Raw genomic sequence first — 21,104 nt, forward strand, 5'->3', positions numbered from 1 at the left:
AACCCTCCCAGACCAACCAACAATTCCTGTAAACTTGTTTGAAAACTCGAGTCTTAATCCTGTCAACTGGTTTGAAAGCTTGACTTTGTGCCCTAGAACTGGTTGAGTCCAATTAACTGGTTTGAAAGCTTAATTCTAAATCCTGTAAACTCGTTTAAAAGCTTGACTTTGTACCCCGGAACTGGTTAAATCCTAGAAACTGGTTTGAAAACTCGAGTCTGAATACTTAAAACTAGACTGAACATTAGATTCTGCAAACCTAGGTTAGAATCTCCAAAAACTAAAATCAGACCTAGATTTAGAAGTAATCTGGTGCCTCTATGTGTCTCAGTGTTGATGGAAACCATTATTAACTCTGTAAACTTCCACAAAGTGCATCAAGAACATCTTTTAAATGAAGCTCCATGAAAGAATCCCAGAATTTCACTGTTTCTGACTGAAGTTTCAGCTGTTTTCTAAAATAACTTTGGATTCATTGGAGAAAATAAAGGTTAATTAAGACTTCTTTAAAGGTTATTTAAGGTCTTGCCAGTCAGTGATGATGCCAACAACAAACTGTGTTGAAATGTTGGGCTTCCTCACTGTTGTACTGAGATAAGATTCAGACTTCTGCTGCATCAATGACATGTTAAAATGATGTCTGAACCCACCATGGTCCAGACATCCTTTGGGTGAAGTTTCAATAGCTGTTTATAAAATGATTCTGGTATCAAATGTAGGTAAAATGCTCCTTTCATTGTCTACAACTTGTTCTGACCAACCACCTATCCCACATGCTGATATGAGCCTTGAAAGTTTACCCAGAATGCACTTCTTAAAGTTTTCTGTGGTGAATTATCAGAAAACACAAACACGTCCAGGGTACCAATGATTGTTTCTATGACTCTGTTGGAAACCAGATTCAGTGTTCAGACTGTGACACTGATCTGGTTGCAGTTTTTACCAGAACTCGAATGGGTTTGTGACAATTCAGACCTTAAATAATCTTTAAAGAAGCCTTAATTAACCCCTAATTTATCCTTTGAATCCAAAGTTCTTTTAGAAAACAGCTGAAACTTCAGTCGGAAACAGTGAAAATCAGGGATTCATTCATGGAGCTTCAATTCGGGGATTTTTTGATGCATCTTGTGGATGTGAACAGAGTTATTAGTGGTTTCCATCTACACTTAGTCATGTAGATTACTTCTACATCATGAAGTTTCTCAGCCCTGACAATGTAAAGTGTCTGTCTGCTGTACTGATACATTTCTGATGAGTCTCAGAAATGGTGGAAAAAGTCCATTAAAAAGTGCTGAATCTAGACCCACCTGTATGAACTTCTAGGACCTGGAACTCTGGAAATATTCATAGTGTGAAGGCAGAGCTTTGCATGGACTCATTAAAGTTAAAGGATATCAAGAATCAGCTGTTTCTGAGGAGGTCAGAGGGAACTTTTCTCAGATTTGGTTGATCTTATACGGAATGACTTCTATAGCAGAATGCTAATGAGGTGGCAGCATCATAAAGTCCATTAAAAAGTGATAAAACTGGACCCACCTCTATGGACTTCCTGTAAATCTCCAGTTCTGAATGTTCTAAATGAGACTAAACTTAAAGAATGGAAGCAAGAAAGGAGAACTTTCCCTGTAGAAAGTTAAGGAGTATACCTAGCAACAACTGTACTGATATCTTGGTATTTAAGCCTGTATCTAAACAGAAATACAAACACAACAATGGACAGTTGTACTTCAAGGAGCTGAACTCTGGAAATATTCACAGTATGAAGGTAGATTTTTGCTCCGTTAAATAATATAAAGTTATTGGACATAAAAAATCAGCTGATTCTGGGATAGTCAGGTGGGAACGTTTTCTTGTTAGATTTGATTGATTATATATGAAATGACTCATAAAGCAGTTGCACTAAATGAGTCGAAAACTTTTTCAAAATTCACATTTTTAAAAAACAAAACCCCCACAATCTTTAGAAATTCAAAGGAAAATAAAAACATATTAAAAGAAACGCTTCCATCGTGTTTAAACTTTAAATGGCGTCGTCTCTTCTTCTACGGTGATTTAATGACACCATGAATCAGCGCCACCTACTGTTAATGTGATAAATGTGGTGGATAAACACCGGACTGCTGACCTCTGACCTGCTCACGTCCTCCCCTGACTTATTTTTAGGGTCTTTTCTGGATTGTTTATGATGCTTTTCTTTGAGACGTAACTGAAATAATCTTTATTTTATTCAGGGAGCTTCTCATCAAGATAAAAATCCAGGAAGCGGCTAAAGAATGGAACAATAAAAACAGAGAAAGCCTGTAAAGCGATCAGGAGGAATCTCTGAGTTTACGTTCAGTCCGATGCATCGAGGTCTTTAACGACCATGTGCAGATTATTGTGACTCCAGAACAGGCAGCCACATAAGACCAGAGAGGAATGTTAATAACCTGCAGCACAGCAAACAACATGTAAATAAAGGGAAGATAAAGAGGCAGATTAAAGCATCAGAGAGGTTCTGAGCAGGTTCTGGTGTTCTGAGTCCAGCTCAGCGTTCAGCAGCTGCAGCAGAATAAAGATGAACGGAGTCCATGCTGACCAAACTGTGAGTCTCCATAAATGATCAGGATTGATGCTGGACGCCTGCAGAGACGCCGGGGGAGACGGGGGATGGCGAGGGGGGGACGCCGGATTTTGGTTTGATTTCAGTGTTTTTTGGAGGAAACAATAACTCCCGTCTGCTGTTGTTTCTCCTCGTCGCTCGGAGATTTGTTCGATTTCACTCCATAAGATGCTTTATCTGTGTGTTCGCAGCTTTATTTGTGTCTCTGTGAGGACCGCTGTCGTTTAGTCTTCAGGCTTCAGGTCAGAACCGGGTCACGTTCAGGGTTAGAAGGAGAAACTGGTCAGTGAACACATCAATAATCAGCTGATAGAATCTGTCAAAGCCGAATATTTTGATGAGACCAGGATCAGACTGTTAAAAACTACAGAACTCTCTTTTCTCTTGTTCTGGTCTGCATCTAAGGTTCTTTTCTTGGTTTATGGGTCCGGTCTGGCTCTCTGGTTCTGGTCTGGTTCTGTTGTTTTGGTCTGGGTCTGTGGTTCTTTTCTTAGGTCTGTGGGTCCAGTTCTCACTGCTTCTGTTTTCTTTTTCACTCTTGTGACAGTTTTCTGTGAATTTAAAGCACAAATTAAAACAAGGCAGTAGTTTACTAAAGAGGAGGTTATGTGGAGAGAAACGTTAATGTCCGTCTGCTCTGTTTGTCTTTAATTAGCCTGAATCCCCCTCAGCACCCATCAATAACCCAGCTGATCAATTATCTATCAGCTGCTTCTCAAACAGGATCAGATCTCAGCTTTCTGATCACTTTCCATCCACAGAGTGTTTCTGCTTCTCCTGGACAGAATTCAGTCCTGTGGTTCAAATAGTCATAAAATCAGTTTCTAAAAGTTTTGAATTCAGTTTCTAAAAGTCTTGAATTCAGTTTCTAAAAGTCTCGAATTCAGTTTCTAAAAGTCTTGAATTCAGTTTCTAAAAGTCTTGAATTCAGTTTCTAGAAGTCTCGAATTCAGTTTCTAAGTCTTGAATTCAGTTCCTAAAAGTCTCGAATTCAGTTTCTAAAAGTCTCGAATTCAGTTTCTAAAAGTCTTGAATTCAGTTTCTAAAAGTCTCAGGCTCTTCTGTTTATAATTTAAACTAAAAAGAAGTTTTATTCAGACAAATATCAGTTTGAACGAAACTCCACAGTGAAAAGAAAAAGTAACTTTTTCTTCTTCCTCTCTCAGCTCTCAGGACCTCGCCCCACCCTCCCAGCCCTCATCGCCAGGTGATGGAGCCCCACCCCTTCCACAGGTGGAGCCGCAGCAAGCCCCGCCCCCTCAGGCCCTGCTAATCAAGCTGCAGCGAATGTCTCAAGAGAAGCAGAATGTGGAGGCGGAGCTTCAGCGCTGCCAGGAGGCGGAGCGAGAGGCCAGCGAGAGAGTCCGCAGGTGAGTGTGACATCACGTTTTTACTCTGTGACATCATCATGCATCTGACGGCCAATCAGAGCGTCGCCAGAACACCTGATTGGCTGCAGCTCCTATTGTGGTTCTCAATGAGCTTAGTGCATAAATGTGTTTCTACATCAGAGAATGTTATTTTGAGGTTCCTCAATGAGACTCGGAGATGTTCTCTCAACATAGAAGTAGTCCGGGACCTTCCCAAACTTTCAATTCAGTTTCAGAAAGTCGTAAATTCAGTTTCTAAAATCTTTAAATTGAGTTTTATTTAGACCTAAACTCAATTTCAATGAGTCTCAAATTCAATATCTAAAAATCACTTGGGTAAATCTTCAATTTAGTTGCTGAAAGTGTCAAAATTACTTTGAAAGTCTTAAAATCATTTTCTAAAAGTCTTACAATCAGTTGTAAAACTTTTAAATTCGATTCCTAAGTCCTAAATTCAGTTTCCACATGTCTCAAATTCAGTTACTAAAAGTCTAAAAATAAGTCAGTTTTGTTAAATCTTCAGGTCAGGTGCTGAAAATGTTTGTCAGTTTTAAAAGTTTCAAATACAGTGTCTGAAGATCTATAATTTACTTTATACATTTTTTAAATTCTATTTTAATGAGTCTTTAATTCAGTTTCTAAAAGTCTAAAAAAATCTGTTTTGTTGCACTGCCGTTCAAAAGTTTGGGGTCACCCAGACAGTTTCTTGTTTTCCATGAAACCCACACTTGTATCCATGTGCTAACATAACCGCACAAGGGTTTTCTAATCATCAATGAGCCTTTCAACACAATGGATCCAAATCCAGACTATAAGCTGCAACACTGACAAAATCTCATCACTTGGTCCTTGTGTCATTTCTGATCTTCCCTGAAAATTTCATACAAATCCGTTAGTCCATTTTTAAGTAATGTTGCTAAAGGCTGGGTTATACTTTCTGCACGAACGAGTCGCACAGAAATCCACACTAGAAAATGTGTGTGCATTTATACTCCGTGCAGCGTCTGCTTCCAAACTGCACGGGGCAGTGTATCGCAAACACACGTCTACCTGGTCTACTCTGGTACTAAACTAGAGAAGAAGAAGTTGCCATTGTTTACACCACTTACAACATGGCATTTTACCGAATAGTTGCATTTCAGCAGTTAGTTTTAATTTCACACCATGAATAGTTCATAACCCGGTTACCACGGTGATCTCTGTGTGATGAATCGTATAAGTTCACGTATGTCTAGACTTCAGCTACGAGTAGGTCCTGGCCCTCTGCCATGTTTTTCCGTGGACTCCGTCTGCGTAGTTAGAAAACTTTGGAGGTACACGGCGCAGAAATTTTCCGCGTGAGAACGGCCGCTCAAGGGAGCGTAGCTGCTAAAATGATGCAATTTTTCTGCATGGAGCAGCACGGACCTCACGGACACGGAAAGCATAAAACAGGCTTAACAGACAGACGGTCAGACAAACCAGCGCTGATCGTCATATAACTCCGCCTTTCCTTGGTGGAGTAATTAAATGACCATGGAATCGGATCAGGAAGTAGAATCTTGATTGGGACATCCTGGTTTGTTGATGAGTTTCGTCTCCAGGAAACATTTTCACTTTTTTCTGTGAATTTTGATCAATGTTTAGTGAAAACGAGAAAAATGCTGAGAAGACACATGCGGCCCATGGGCCAAAACCGGTCCTCCTGAGGGTCCAATCCGGCCCGTGGGACGACTTTGTAAAGTGTAAAAATTCCAGAGAAGATATTGACTGCAAATTTTAAATTAGTAAAACCATAAATTTAAAATAATTTCTAGACCATGACAAGTTGTTTTGATCATAAGGTAAAATCGTGATTGCTCATTGTTCTATTTGTCAGTTTATGTCTCATTTTTTAAATATTTTGTCTTGTTTTTGTTGTTTTTGTCTGAGTTTTGTCATTTGTCTCAAAAAATAAGACAATCGACACGAAACTAAACAAAAAATAGACAAAAAAGTCTGAAAGTGACAAAAAAAATGGACAAATGATAAAAATTTGACAAAAAATGACAAAAGAGAGACTCACAATGACAAAAAAACTGATGAACAACACAAGCGAGATAAAAAAAGACAAAAACAACACACAAAACAATGAATATATCAAAACACAAGATGACAAAAATAAGTCAAAAAACACAAGCGAGACAAAAAGGAAACACAAAATGACTAAAAATGAGACAAACCACACGAAACAAAACAAAAAAGAGACAAAAAATTAGACAAAAAAGTTACAAAGTGACAGAAAAATGGACAAACGGCAAACACGAGAAACAAAACGACAAAATCATGAGACATGTCTAAAGTCAGACAAAAAAACTGCGAAAACAAGACAAAATATTAGAAAAATTTCACACAAAACCAAAAAAACGAGACACAAAATGAAACACATGACACAAAATAAAACAAAAATAAGACAAAAAATTAGAAAAGTTACAAAGTGACAAAAAATGAACAAACGGCAAAAACGAGACAAAAAACAACAAAAACAAGAAATAAATCGACAAAAACATGAGACAAACGTCTAAAGCAGTGGTTCTCAAATTTTTTCTGTCGGGCCCCCCTTTGGAGGACAAAAAACATTCGTGCCCCCCCCAATAACTTTGTGCGTATATATATATATATATATATATATATATATATATATATATATATATATATATATATATATATATATATATATATATATAAATATATATATATATATATATATATATATAAAAATATATATATATATATATATATATATATATATATATATATATATATATATATATATATATATATATATATATATGAACTGTGAAAACATGAATATGCAGGGCTGTGTTATGTTATCTGATTCCATTTTGTTGTTTTTCACAGTAAAGATCAGGGGTGTCAAACTCATTTTAGTCCAGGGACCACATAAACACAATCTGATCTCCAGTGGGCCCCACCAGTAAAATCACAGCATAATAACCTATAAATAACCACAACTCCAACTTTTCCCCTTTGTTTTAGTTCAAAAAAAGTACATTCTGAAAATGTTCACATTTAATGAACTATCTTTTTACAAAATATTATGAACCTGAAATTTCTTAAGGAAAACAAGTTCAATTTCAACAGTAGCCTGTTATGCCTCAGTTCATCATTTCCACATGCATTGTAACTGCCAGATAACAGTTTATCTACAAAAACACAAAACATTCAGTCACAGGTTTCTGGAACTGAACAATCCAGTATTTCACTTCATGATCAGAACAACTTGTCAAGTTCTAGAAATTATTTTAAATTTACAGTTTTACAGATTTACAATTTACAGTTAATGTTGTAATTTTTATCATTTGTAAAGTCGTCCCGCGGGCCGAAATGGACCGTCTGGTGGGCCGGTTTTGGCCCACAGGCCACATGTTTGACAACGCTGGTAAAAAGAATCGGAGGAGATGAGAGGAGTACGTGACGTGATCAAGTACGCTGGTGTTCCGACTGCACATTAACGATGCGTTCTCCTGTTCTCTGGAGTCTGTACTTCGGAGTCTGAACGGCCAGTGCATATACCATAGGTATATACAGAAGATCATTGTTATTAATATTTTTTTTATATCTATGGCATATACAGTCTATGGGGCCAGCACAATTTCAGTATTGTTGTACATCGTGAAAAACAGGCCGACGTTAAAACAATAGTTTAGCTAATTAGTTCCGTGTTGAAGGACCTTTTCCTCCCAGTCGCCCGCGCCCCCCCCGACATGCCTCTGCGCCCCCCTAGGGGGGCGCGCCCCACTATTTGAGAAACACTGGTCTAAAGTCAGACAAAAAAAAAAACAAAACCAAGACAAAATTTTACAAAAATGAGACCATGAGAACAATCTAGTATTTTACTTCATGCTCAAAACAACTAGAAATGATTTTAAATGTATAATTTTACTAATTTACAATCTGCAGTTAATGTCTTCTCTGTAATTTTTACACTTTGAGGGCCGGATTGGACCCCCTGGAGGGCCGCTTTTGGCCCGCGGGCCGCATGTTTGGACACCCCTGATTTAAAGGGTTCCAGAGGGAAACGTCACCGTGTGGTTCGAAAAACGTTTTCCTGCCATCGGAAACATGTTGCCGAGTGGAACGTCAGCCGTCAGACTCTCGGCGAGGCGTTCAAAGGCCGGTTAAGCGCGTGGGACTAAGAAGATTTGGTGGCGATGATTCATATTCAGTGGGCATCGGAGTGAGTGTCTCCGCCGGCGAGTTGATCAGGAAGAATTAATCCTTCAGATTTCGCCTCACGCAGGATGACGGTCTGATGCTGAATAACGTGACTTCTTCTTCTGCTGCTCCTCGTCTCATCAGCCTGAAGATGAAGGGATGAGATTCATGATGAAAACAGCTTAAGTCGTCCGTCTGCGTCCTGCGCCGTCCTCCTGGGCTCAAACCCGCGGCTTTCTGCTCTAATTTGGCTGCCAGTGGGGGGGCGGCCGACTCTGAAGAGCCTCCCAAGTTTCTGAACAGTGGAGAGAGGAATATTTGCTCTCGGAGGGGGGGTGGCGATAAAAATCTGCTGGTTATTAGAGACGGGAAGTTTAATTTGATTTGGAGAGAGAGGCGAAGAGGCAGAGAGAGCCTCACCGAGCATCAGAAAGTCATCCAGGGTCAGTTTTCCAACTCCTCGCTCATTTCAGCTTCCTCTCACTTTACTTTTTCTCTGTCGGCACTCGGCCTGATCATTTTCTCCTGAGAGTCAGAAAACCATTTCCAGCCGGCTCACCATGATGATGAAGAAACGTCTGTCAAAAGCTGGAGACCGCAGGAAAATATGCAGCGAAAAACACGTCACTGCAGCTGGAAACACGACTCTACATCTTCAAAGTTCACTCTGCAGCTAAAAACTCGACTCTGCAGCCTGAAATACGTGATTCAGAACCTTAAGCCTGGTCTAAAGTTTGTACCTAAAGTCAAAACAAGGGAAATGGCAACAAGACGTCATCATTAGAAACCTGGGTGTTGTCAAAGGAGACTAAACGAGACCTACTGAGACTAAGACCAGCTGAGACTAACTAAGACCAGCTGAGACTAAACAAAACCAGCTGAGACTAACTAAGACCAGCTGAGACTAAACGAGACCTACTGAGACTAAGACCAGCTGAGACTAAACAAAACCAGCTGAGACTAAACAAAACCAGCTGAGACTAACTAAGACCAGCTGAGACTAAACAAGACCTACTGAGACTAAGACCAGCTGAGACTAACTAAGAGCAGCTGAGACTAACCAAGACCAGCTGAGACTAACTAAGACCAGCTGAGACTAACTAAGACCAGCTGAGACTAAACAAGACCAGCTGAGACTAACTAAGACCAGCTGAGACTAACTGAGACCGCCTGAGACCAGGTGAAACCAGTCCAGTCCAGCTGATTATTTTCTTGACAGGAGGAACATGTGGAACCTTCTTCTTCTTCTTCTTCTTCTTCTTCTTCTTCTTCTTCTTCTCTGGTCTTCAGGATTCATGCGGTTCTTCTTCTAACTTCCTGTTTTCTTCGTCTTCAGGTTGGAGCGTTTGGTCGAAGTGTTGAGGAAGAAAGTCGGAGCCGGAAGCCTTCGATCAGTCATCTGATCGCCTCGTCAATAATCTGAAGTATTGATTGTTTCTACATCACTGAACTGATCAATGAAGGTTTTATTTGTTTGTTTGTTTGTTTTGTTTTCTTCTGTTATCATTATTATTATTTTTATTCTATTCTGATATTATGAACCTACAAGTGTTTCTGTTTTTATTTCCTCTTCTTTCAATATTTTTTAGGATTTGAAACTTTTAAGCCCTGAAACGCCTCAGAAGTTTTAAAGTTTTCAGTTTTTTTTCAGGTGTTTTCAATCATGACCGTGTTTTAAACATGATTCTATATTAGAACGGGACAATCAGCTGATTTTATTTGCACTGTTGCTTTTACTTTTTGACACTTCTATCTGATTTTATCTGTATTAAATACGACCGGTTGTATTTCTTTGTACTTATTTTTGGTGTAACCATGAAATAAACTGGTGATAATGTTCTTTTTCATCCCTCCATGTACTTCCATTATTATTGTATTTTATTTTGTCAACGTGATTTAGAGTTTTGTGGCTGAAGCTGGTGTTTAGTTTGGTTTAATGGTTGTTTTTTATTGTTTTTAGGAGACGTTAAGGTTAGAAAATCGATCCTGAAGCAGTGAAATGTGGTTTGATCTGCGGTAAACTCATCATTTTGAGATAATTCACAGTTTAATGAGCAGATTCTACTGTCTGTTGAACTTTCTGATTTTTTCTGGGTCCAGTGTTCGTCTGGTTTCTGAGGGATTCTTCCTCCTCCTCCTCATCATCGGCGGCTCTAATTGAAGATCAGCCTTCCTTTTAGTTCTTCTGTTGATTTAAGGTACGTCTCTTTAACTCTCCTGTTTCAAACGGAGTCGCTGCTCGGTTTAATTTCCGAGGATCGCTGTGACAAATGCGAGGAAGCCGCTCTGACTTTATGCTCCCCAAAAACTTGAAATTAAAATTTAACTTTGACAACTTTGAACATCTCGGTCAGACCGTCGGCGTTAAAGAAGCTGAGCTCCGTCTTTAATCTGCTCTCAGTCACACTTTAAAAAGAGTTTTTACTGAAACATTAACTCAACACTGAAACTAAACTAAGTTCAGAAACTAAATCTACAGAAGCAGGAGCATCAACATGTGGAGTTTAGAATGGAAAATGTCATGGAAGTACTGAGACTGGACAGAAGGTGGACTGAGAGTAGAAGTAACGTTTTTATGTTCATAAAAATGATCAAAATGTGACACAGAACAACCCAAATAAAATCCATTGACAAAAACATGTAAAAATGACCAAAAACAACCACAAATTCATGTTAAATGACCAAACTGTGATACAAAAACACATAAAATGACCAAAATATAATGCAAACACAAAATCATTAAAAAAATGACCAAATGTGATTCAAATCAACTGCAAAAAGGTGACACTTACTAAAACATAATACAAAACTATAACTACCACATGTAAAATAATCAAAATATGATGAAAAACAAACACAAAAACATGTAAAAAGACCAAAAACAACCCACAAATTCATGTAAAATCACCAAAATGTGTTGCAAGCCCACCACAAATATGTGTAAAATGACTAAAATGTGATTCAAAACAACCACAAAAAATGTGAAATGGCCAAAATATGATGGAAAAACACCTGCAAAAACATAAAAGGACTTAAAAAAGCCACAAATTCATATAAAATCACCAAAACATGATGAGAAATACATGCTGTACATGCTCTGTGTTCAGAACTGTAATGTGTACAACAACCAGTAACTGCAGTAGAAGTACACAGTGGAAGATACTGGAATAAAGTAGAAATACTTCAGTATGTACTACAGTAAACGTCCTGCTGTTAGTTTGACTGAAGAGTCTGCTGAAGCTGCTTTTTCCTCAGTTTTTTACACAAAACGCCACTTTATATTCAAACGCACACACACTAAACACACACACAAATACTAACTAAACACACACAACAAACACACACAACAAATACACACTCAAACAGAAAGTAAAACACACTCTCTGCTCTGCATACTAACGCTGTCTAAACAGGACCACGGCCAACCTGATTGGTCGACCTCTGCTGCAGTACACACACACACACACACACACACACACACACACACACACACACACACACACACACACACACACACACACACACACACACACACACACATTCCCAGGACTCTGACATGAACCCTGAACACATTTTGTCCTCACTAGTGTCTAAAAACTCCCACCGGTCCTCACAAATATTTGTAAATTTAAAACATGCAGGTTTAATTTAACAGGGCTTTATTTCAGGAACAAACACGTCAATTAATAATTAATAAATCATTTAACCCTGGTGTCGTCCTGCGGGTCAAAACTGACCCGTTTCAAAGTTTGAAAATATGAAAAAAAAAATATTTTCACAGTGAAACTTCTGATGTCCGCATTTTTAACATTACTGGGAAATATTTGAACATTTTTTGGTGGGAAAAAAGAAATGTTAAAAATGTTTCTTAAGAACATTCACAAAAAGATCAACCAAAATCCAGTGAATTTCGCTGGATTTCGGTTGATTTTTATGTGAATGTTTTTAAAGAAAACAGAAGTTTTTCTGATATATATGGAATCACTTTAGACATTTTTAGGATTTTTTGGAAGATTTTTACTCATTTTTTGAAAATATTTACAAGAATTTTCTTGTCAAATTTGGGGGATTTTTTAAAAATACAACTTTTAAGGGGAACTTTTAAGGAATTATTGGAATTTTCTTCCCGAAGGTTCTGCAAATTTTCAGAAATTTGGGGAATTTTTTTGCTGAATTTTTTGGATTTTTTTCAAACAAGGAAACAATATTTTTTGGTGCCTGTAAATGAAGACAGCAGGAGGATTAAAACCAGAAACCTTCAATAAATCAGAGTCTAATTTAGACGTTTGTGGAGATGCTGGTTTCCTCCTGACATGTTGGATGATGTGTGTGTGGTTCCCTTCACACACACACATGGTGGGTCTCCATGGCGACGGCAGACCACTCGTGGTCGTCTTGGGTGTCCTGGTTTTAATCCTGCAGCCGTTAATCTGCTTGTTCTGAAGAAAGACTCAGTTTGTTGGAGCTCCAACTTCTGACGCCACCTGGGAGAGAGTGAGTGTGTGTGTCCGTGTGTGTGTGTGTGTGTGTGTGTGTGTGTGTGTGTGTGTGTGTGTGTGTGTGTGTGTGTGTGTACGTGTGTGTGTGTGTGTGTCCGTGTGTGTGTGTGTGTGTCCGTGTGTGTGTTTGTGTGTGTCCGTGTGTGTGTGTGTGTCCGTGTGTGTGTGATCTCTTGTTAACTCCAGCATCACGTTCTCTCTCTACATGAGAAACTGAAGTCCACCGCCGCAGGGAATCCTGCGCTCTGATTGGCTGTCGGCCCCCTGAGCTCTTCCTGTTTGTGGCTCCAAACTGTACCCTGTAGAGTAATCAGATTACTTCTAGGTTCTAGGAGTATTTGCTCTGATGTCAAATGAAAAACTAACAACTTGTGTTTATTATAATAAAACTTCAGGCCCAACAGTAGAAACTTAACAACAAAACTGAGTCCATGTTTTTAGAACTTCCTGTTCTTCACTGTTGGGTTCCTGCTGCTCAACCTTCATCTAGAAATACAACTAAGTTCTTCTGTAGGATCTCATCTGGACAATTATGAGTCATTATGAACAAGTTTCAGTCATTATGGATGAGTTTTGACTCATTTTGGGTCAATTTCATGCGTTTCTTACCAATATTGGAACAATTTTCAGTAAATTTGGACAAGTTTCGACTCATTATGGACTTATTTCAGGTCAATTTGGACCATTTCTAACCCATTTTGGACAAATTTTCAATAGTTTTAGATGAATTTCTACTCATTGTGGATGTATTTTGGATCACTTTGAACCATTTCTGACCCATTTTGGACCAATTTTCAGTAATTTTACGACAAGTTTCGACCCATTTCTGGTCAATTTGAACCATATCTTACCCGTTTTCGATCAATTTTCAGTCATTTCAAGACGAGTTTTGACTCTAGTTAATTTGAACCATTTCTAACCCATTTTGGACCAATTTCTCAGTAATTTTGGCCAAGTTTCTACTTATTCTGGACTTACTTGGACCATTTCTGACTAATTTTGGATCAATTTTTCAGTAACTTGTAAAAATTTCGAGTCATTATAGACAAATTCCAAGTAATTTTGGAAAATTTCTTTACTTGTTTTGGACAAATTTTGAGTAATTTGGGACACATTTTGCAGAATTTTGACAAACAATTTTGGGCAAATTTTTAGTCGTTTTAGGCAAATTTTGACTCATTTAAGACAAATTTTGGACCATTTTTAAACTTGTTTTGGACGCATTTTGTGTCATTTTGAACAAATTTTAAGTTTGAACATTCTGGTTTTCACTTATTAATGTGTAGAACATCTTATGTGATGTTCTTTGGATGTTCTGTGCTGGAATGTTCCTCTTCTTCATATTATCAGCCAGTATTCTGGTTTATCCAGACCTTCATGCTGCATCTATAAATATCATCAATGCCTTTTACACTCATGCAGCTCCATATCATCACACTCCCACCTCCGTTCTTCACTGTCAGGACTCTGCATCCACTGTGGTAGTCCTGGTCAGGTTCTCACCAAACATCTGGACTCCATCTGAACTCACTGATCTTCATCTGACCAAAGAATATTCTCCAGCATCCATCAGGGCTTCTTCTCAGGTTCTTCAGCAAACGTTCATCTGAAAGTTTAGTTCTGAGCAGCAACCAGGTTTAGTTCTGGTCCTCCGTCCATAGAGGTTGATGTTCTGAAGGTTCCTTCACCCTGTCTGAGCTTTACACTAACTCTGGTTTCCATTGAGAACCCCTGAACCAAGTCTGAAGCAGCTGATGTCTGTTTTTACAGCTGGATGGAGAAAGTAGCTCAATTTCTGTGGAGTCATATTAGGAGCTCTGATTAGTGGAACTATGACTCCTTCTAGACCTCCTGATTAGTGGTACTATGACTCCTTCTAGACCTCCTGATTAGTGGTACTATGACTCCTTCTAGACCTCCTGATTAGTGGTACTATGACTCCTTCTAGACCTCCTGATTAGTGGTACTATGACTCCTTCTAGACCTCCTGATTAGTGGTACTATGACTCCTTCTAGACCTCCTGATTAGTGCTGACTCTCTGCTTCACTGGTTTCTAGTTGATCTTCTTGGATCTTTTTCCATCTTTGTCAAGTCTCTCAGTCAGATTTTTCTCTTCCTGTCTTCAGTTCTTTTCCATGTGGAGCCATGATGCAGACATAGATAGACCCAGTCCATAGGTCCAGAACTGAGAAGGTTCTGATGTTCTCAGCTCATTATAGAACCACGTTGATGCAGTTAGACTGACTGGAAATCACAGCTGGACTCATTTTAGTTTCACTTTTGTCCCTTTGAGTTTCTACTTTGAAATTTCTAAATATTCTTTATAAATGATTTGTTTGAATTTTCATCAGAACAAACAATTTCTAGTTATCTGACATTTCAGTGATTTTGAACCCGCTGCTGTAAAGTGCAGATAATTAATGAACCCTTTAATCATAGTTATTGTCTTTATTTTTGTGTTTAGATCCAGATTATAACTGTGATCTAATAATAATGGACCATCTGTCCATCAGGAGGTCAGTTATTCTGTGTGATCAGTTTAATGTGTAATTAATAGTCTGGATGAAGAGTGAACTGATCGATCAATAACTGATAGTTTGATGAAATAAACTTCTCCGAGCTGCACCAGTCCGACCAGAACAACCATTAAAGCTCTGCCAATTACCCCCCTCCCCCGTCCGGCTCAGTAATGAAGCCCCCTCCCTCCACGAGGACCACCAACCTCTGGGCTGAGCCATATTAGCGCCTCACAAAGCTCTAATAAACTTCCTCCGTATCATTTTTAATGGAAAAGCAGCTGCTCTCTCTCTCCCCCAGTCAGTGCGGGTGTCTCTCGCCCCGCTTTGATCGCCCTCTCCTCTTTTCTTCCTCGCCTCTCTCTGATTCTGGAGGGGATTTCTTTGCTCTTTTCGTTGGCCGAGCACAATTGTGTTATTGGAGATAATTAATTCCAATCCCCATCAAAAGGCATTAGTGGCCCCGGGGCCCCTGTTCGTGGCTTTCTAGTGTGGGAATGAAAGGCGAGGCGAAGAAAGGGGCCGAGGGCCGTCGCATTGTGGCCGACATTTTCCTCCATAAGGCGCGAGTGAAGAGAAAAGAGGCCGAGGGCTTTAGTGAAATGATGCCGGGGGCCCCGAGGCCGCCGCCGCCGCCGCCGGAGGGCCCCGACCGGCCCGATCCTCCCCACCGGGAACATATGGCTCGTATTACTGCAGCAGACTGGGTGGCAGAGGATCCGTTAGAGTTCTACCTTTAACACGACACATCTTCATCTGCCGTCCAACCAGAGACACAAACTCTGCAGTTCTTCAATCAGTGCAGCTGGTTGACTGTAGCAGGAAAATTCAGAACCTTTACTGCAATAAAAACACCAGTATTTAGCAGAATTATCATTATTCTGGGTTTATTCTTAAGGATAGTGAACGTCTTCAAAAGAATGTTGAAGTGATCCCACCTCAGGCCCACTGGAAGACACAAGACCGTGAAAAGAAATCTCCTCTGTTGAAATCGAGGTTTTCAAAGGAGAATATTCCTAAATGTGTCTCACATTTTGTCCTTTAACTCCAAGTATGAATGACTTTAGGTGGTTGAACACATCTAGTTTTATACAACAGTATGTGATGCATTTTGTCATAACAACAAAAGTCATGTGAGAATTTGTCACTTTTAGTATATTTCAAATCTGTGTGACTATTGCAGCCGTTGAATCTGGATTTATTAACCATCTTTTATTTGATTATTTTATTCTTACAATCATCAGAAACAAACTGAACTTTTAAACGTTTCAATCCGAAACTTCAACAGCTGAATTCATTATTTGAATTTTAGCTTTACGAGTGAAAAAAGTGTTGTGAATTTGATTTCCGACCATTTTATTGCAGTAAAACCATCAATATAATCGTCAAAATGTACTAAAAGTATTCACAATAAAAGTGCAAATGCTGTCATAATATGCAGTTATTTATACTCATGCAGTATTTCAGTTTTAGTTGTGAATTTAGTTTGACATATAAATATATATTTTCTCAAAGGTGTTTCATGTAAAAACTTAATAATAGTAGATAACCTTTACTAAGGAATTTAGTTTAGAAAATACAAATAAACCGAAATATACACAAGCCCACGTTCTAGAAATAACCTTATTGCACAGATAAGTAGGAAATTAAACAGCATCTATTCTAGTTTCTGAAGGAAAATATTCTCATTTATTCACAAGCAAAATCAATCAGTAAAATTCAGTTATTCTGCAACCTGTTAGAGACTTAATTAGAGACTGAATTAAAATACATATTTAACAATATTTTAGTTGAGAGAAAATAACACATCAAGAGGCCACTTTATTAGGAACACCTGTAAGATCTGATAGAATCCAAAATAAAAGCTCCGATATGAACCATGGAGCTTTTATATTTTGGTGGTGAATTAAACTGCTTCATGTTCCTAATATTCTGGAGTGGATGTAATAATAGGAACACTTCTAAATAAAAACAGGAAGTAGAATCATGAGCTATATTTACAACGTCATTAAAAACTGTAGAATGAATTTAGCTGCATGTATTTTAATAATTATCTGATAATTTAGTATCTATAAAACAACATATATTCAATTTTCTGAAAGCAGCTAAAGGTTGCTTAAAAAATTTGGTGAATTAATTATTGGAATTGAAAATATAAATCATTTCTGCAGAACAAAGCAACAGAAGCCTTGAATTAAACCCACAGAAAAACTGAATCTGCTAGAAAAGACTAAATCCTGACCCACGTGAGCAGAACCATCTGATAACTGATTAATAAAATAATTATTATTGTGTCAGACTGAGATTAATGTGTTCATAAAATGTGACGGAGCCTCGGTTCATCTGCTGCAGCAACAAAACTGAAATGATCTTTATTTCTCCTCTGATTCATCACGACTGAAATGAACCGAAACTAAAAGAAATCAAACGACATTTTCTGCAGATATAAAAAACCAGAGCTGAAATCCACAGTCAGAATCATTTCTATAAACTGAAGGATTAAATAAATGTTTCTTTTGGAGATTTAAAAACATGTTGAATTCAGTTTTCACTCTAAACTTGTATTGTCTACATGCTTCTACAGGTCGCCTCCATTAAAAAAGTATTTTCATTGTTATAGATTTTATCATCATTACAACAGTGATTAGTTTCTGTGATTAAATAAAGTCCATTTTATTAATAATTCACACGTATCTGACATTAAAGCCATTATTAAGACAATCAATCAAGAGAGACACAATCATTAATATTTATGTCATGAGAATCTTTGATGTATTTCTTGATGTTTTTTAATATTTTCTGACTGAGCTTCAGTTTCAAACTGGTTTGTGTTGAACTGGTTTTTAAAAAATCAGTTTTCAACGTTCTTTTTGTTCTTAGTTCATTTTTCAAACATCAGCTTCGGTGTATAATAAGTTATTATCTCGTTATCTTGTTAGCATGTTATCATCTTAGCGTGCATTATCTCGTTAGCACACATTATCTGTGTGTGTTGTGTTGCTAACACAAATTATCTCATTTGCACACATTAGATTGTTATTTGTACACATTAGCACACACTAGTATCTTGCTAGCATGTGTTTTTATCTTGTGTATTTACATTATTAGCTAGTTCACATGTTATATTTTTGCTCACATACATTATTAATTTTTTTGTAAAGGTTATATTCTTGTTCGCTTAAGTTATTTGCTTGTTCGTACATGTTATATTTTTACTCACATATGTTTTTAACTTGTTCATACATGTTATATTCTTGTTTGTAGACATTATCTTGATGGCTCACATTGTGATCTTGTTAGCACGCGTTATTTTCATACGCTAGCTTGTTAGCTTGTCCATACACAGTATTAGTGTATTTCTACACATTATGTTCTTGTTTGTTTGTGCTGTAATCTTGTTCATACATGTTACTAGTTAGTTCACACAGGTTATATTCTTGTTCATACATGTTGTTAGCATGTTTTCACAGTAATATTTTGTTGGTACAGATCGTCAAATTGTTAGCGATGGTATATCTAGTTAACACGTGTTATCATCTTAGCTGTAAATGCTAGCTTGTTTATGTACGTTATTGTTTTTCATACACGTTATTATTCCTGTTCGTAGATATTATCTTATACGTCTTATACGTGTTAGCTTGTTTGTACGTGTTAGCTTGTTTGTACGTGTTAGCTTGTTTGTACGTGTTAGCTTGTTTGTACGTGTTAGCTTGTTTGTACGTGTTAGCTTGTTTGTGTACGTCTTATCTTTTTCGTACACGTTATTGTTTATTAGCATATATTATGATCTTATTCATACGTGGTATCTTTTCTTACATATTATTTTCGCATTATATCTTACTTGTTCTTGTTCATAGATGTTAGCTTGTTTGTACTCTATGTTAGATTGTTTATATTATATTTATATGTTGTTGCATTACATTTTGTTGTTTGTGAGACATAAATTATTTTCTTTTTCTCTATTTCCAGCTGTTGTTTGAGTAAAACTGACTTGTCATTTGAACAGTTTTGTCTTTGTACAGAATATTATTGTTACCATATGAGCTACTCTCATATTTATGTTGATTTTATTACTTCACATAATATTTCTATGTGGTTATTTACACAAATAAAGTCCACTATTTCCTTTTCTGTTGCAGCAGATCCAGATGTGGCTCCAGCGGTTGTGAGAATCGTCCTGTCAGGTGGAGATATGAGGTTTCCCTGCGGCGGTAAACACTTCATAAGGTGTGTTTTGCATAAACATACATGAATATTTACTGACTGTGGACCGCCGTGTTAAACACATCGATCCTTTTTATTGAACATGTGGAATGTGATGATGGAGGCCTTACAGCTGTGACCCTCCACAATAAAAGCCTCTCTGTTAAAGCGTGAAGGTCAGAGTCGGTAAAACGACAATAAGCATGAGACAAATCAAATGTCATCTCACTGCGGAGAACGTTTCCTTCTGCTGCTGCAGCTCACAACTATTTATTACTGGAGAAACCAGCGAACACAATACAGCTGCTGCTTTTATTCTGATTGATTCAATCATCAGCCAGTAATCAACCCAGCAGAATAAAGTCTGAATATTCAGAGGCATTATTTTAAATAATAATAGTAATATAATATAGTATATGATTTCAAATATATTATTTGTGTTTGTGAACTTAAAGAAAACAAACTGTAAATATATACAGTCACTGTAAACACACTAAAACATGTTTAGATTTTTGTGCAGCAGTTTGTAAGTTAAAAATCAGACACTGTAAAGTAAACAAAACATCTATTTTGTTTACAAACAAACACACAGGTTGGAAATGAAACCTATATTCTAAAAGATAATAAAATGTCCTTTATTATGTAAAATAATTTGTGTTTAAAGCTGCAGATTTAAATGCTTTCTTTAGTTTTTCAGTTGTTTGTAATTCAGATTATTGTTTGTTCATGATGTTAAAAGCAACCAAACGCTGTGAAGTAAATAAAAGCATCTATTTTGTTTGCAAACCAGCAAATAGATTAGATATAAGCCTTTATTTCTTAAAAAAAACCAAACATTTCCTTTATGATGGAAAATAATGTGTTTAAAGGTACAGATTTAAATGTGTTTTCTTTTGTCTTTCAGTTGTTAATATTTCAGATTATTGTTTGTGTAAAAGCACACAAATACTGTGAAGTAAATAAAAGCATATAATTTGTTTACAAACAAGCAAACAGGTTGGAAACAAAAATATAGAACTAATTAAATTTTTGTGTAAAATAATTTAGGTTTAAAGCTACAGATTTAAAAAATATATTTATTTGTGTTTCAGGTGATTTTAAATGTTAATAGTTCAGATTATTGTTTGTTTGTGGTGATGTTGAAAGCAAACAAACACCGTAAACTAAATAAAAGCCATTATTTTGTTTACAAACGAACAAACAGATTGGAAATAAAACCTTTAAATCAAAACATTTCCTTTATGATAGAGAACAATTTGTGTTTAAAGCTACAAATTTTAAAATATTTTTGGTTGTTTTTCAGGTGATTTTAAATTTTAATAATTCTGATTATTATTTGTTTGTGATGTTTAAAGCAAGCAAAAAGCAAGTACTTTGTTTACAAACAAACATACAGGATGAAAATAAAACCTTATTTGATAAAAACTCCTTTAATTTAGAGAATAGTTAGCATTTAAAGCTGCATATTTAAATGTTGTCTTTTGTTTGTCAGTCGTTAACAAGTCAGATTATTGTTTATGATGTTAAAAGCAACCAAACACTGTGACGTAAATAAAAGCAACTATTTTGTTTAGAAACCAGCAAACAGGTTGGAAATAAAAATATAGAACTATTTTATTTTTTATATAGAATAATTTGTGTTTAAAGCTGCATGTTTAATCCATATTTTATTTGCGTTTCGGGTGATTTTAACCGTTAATAACCCAGATTCCTGCC

The 21,104-nt window shown here is 37.0% G+C and overlaps 1 protein-coding gene across 2 annotated transcripts in view; it reads left to right on the forward strand.

Annotated features, from left to right (window-relative positions):
• The window catches only part of mipol1 (mirror-image polydactyly 1), a 63,881-nt gene extending 53,865 nt beyond the window's left edge, over window positions 1–10,016 (forward strand). For both annotated transcript variants that reach the window (XM_023282119.3, XM_055006131.1), the window contains 2 exons: window positions 3,769–3,972; window positions 9,506–10,016. In XM_023282119.3, the coding sequence (XP_023137887.2) occupies window positions 3,769–3,972; window positions 9,506–9,572 (271 nt within the window). In that variant the 3' untranslated portion in view covers window positions 9,573–10,016. The remainder of the gene's footprint in view (window positions 1–3,768; window positions 3,973–9,505) is intronic.
• The last annotated feature ends 11,088 nt before the right edge of the window (window positions 10,017–21,104 follow it).

This window comes from Amphiprion ocellaris, chromosome 20, assembly GCF_022539595.1.
Source record: "Amphiprion ocellaris isolate individual 3 ecotype Okinawa chromosome 20, ASM2253959v1, whole genome shotgun sequence".
NCBI classification, from domain to species: domain Eukaryota; kingdom Metazoa; phylum Chordata; class Actinopteri; family Pomacentridae; genus Amphiprion; species Amphiprion ocellaris.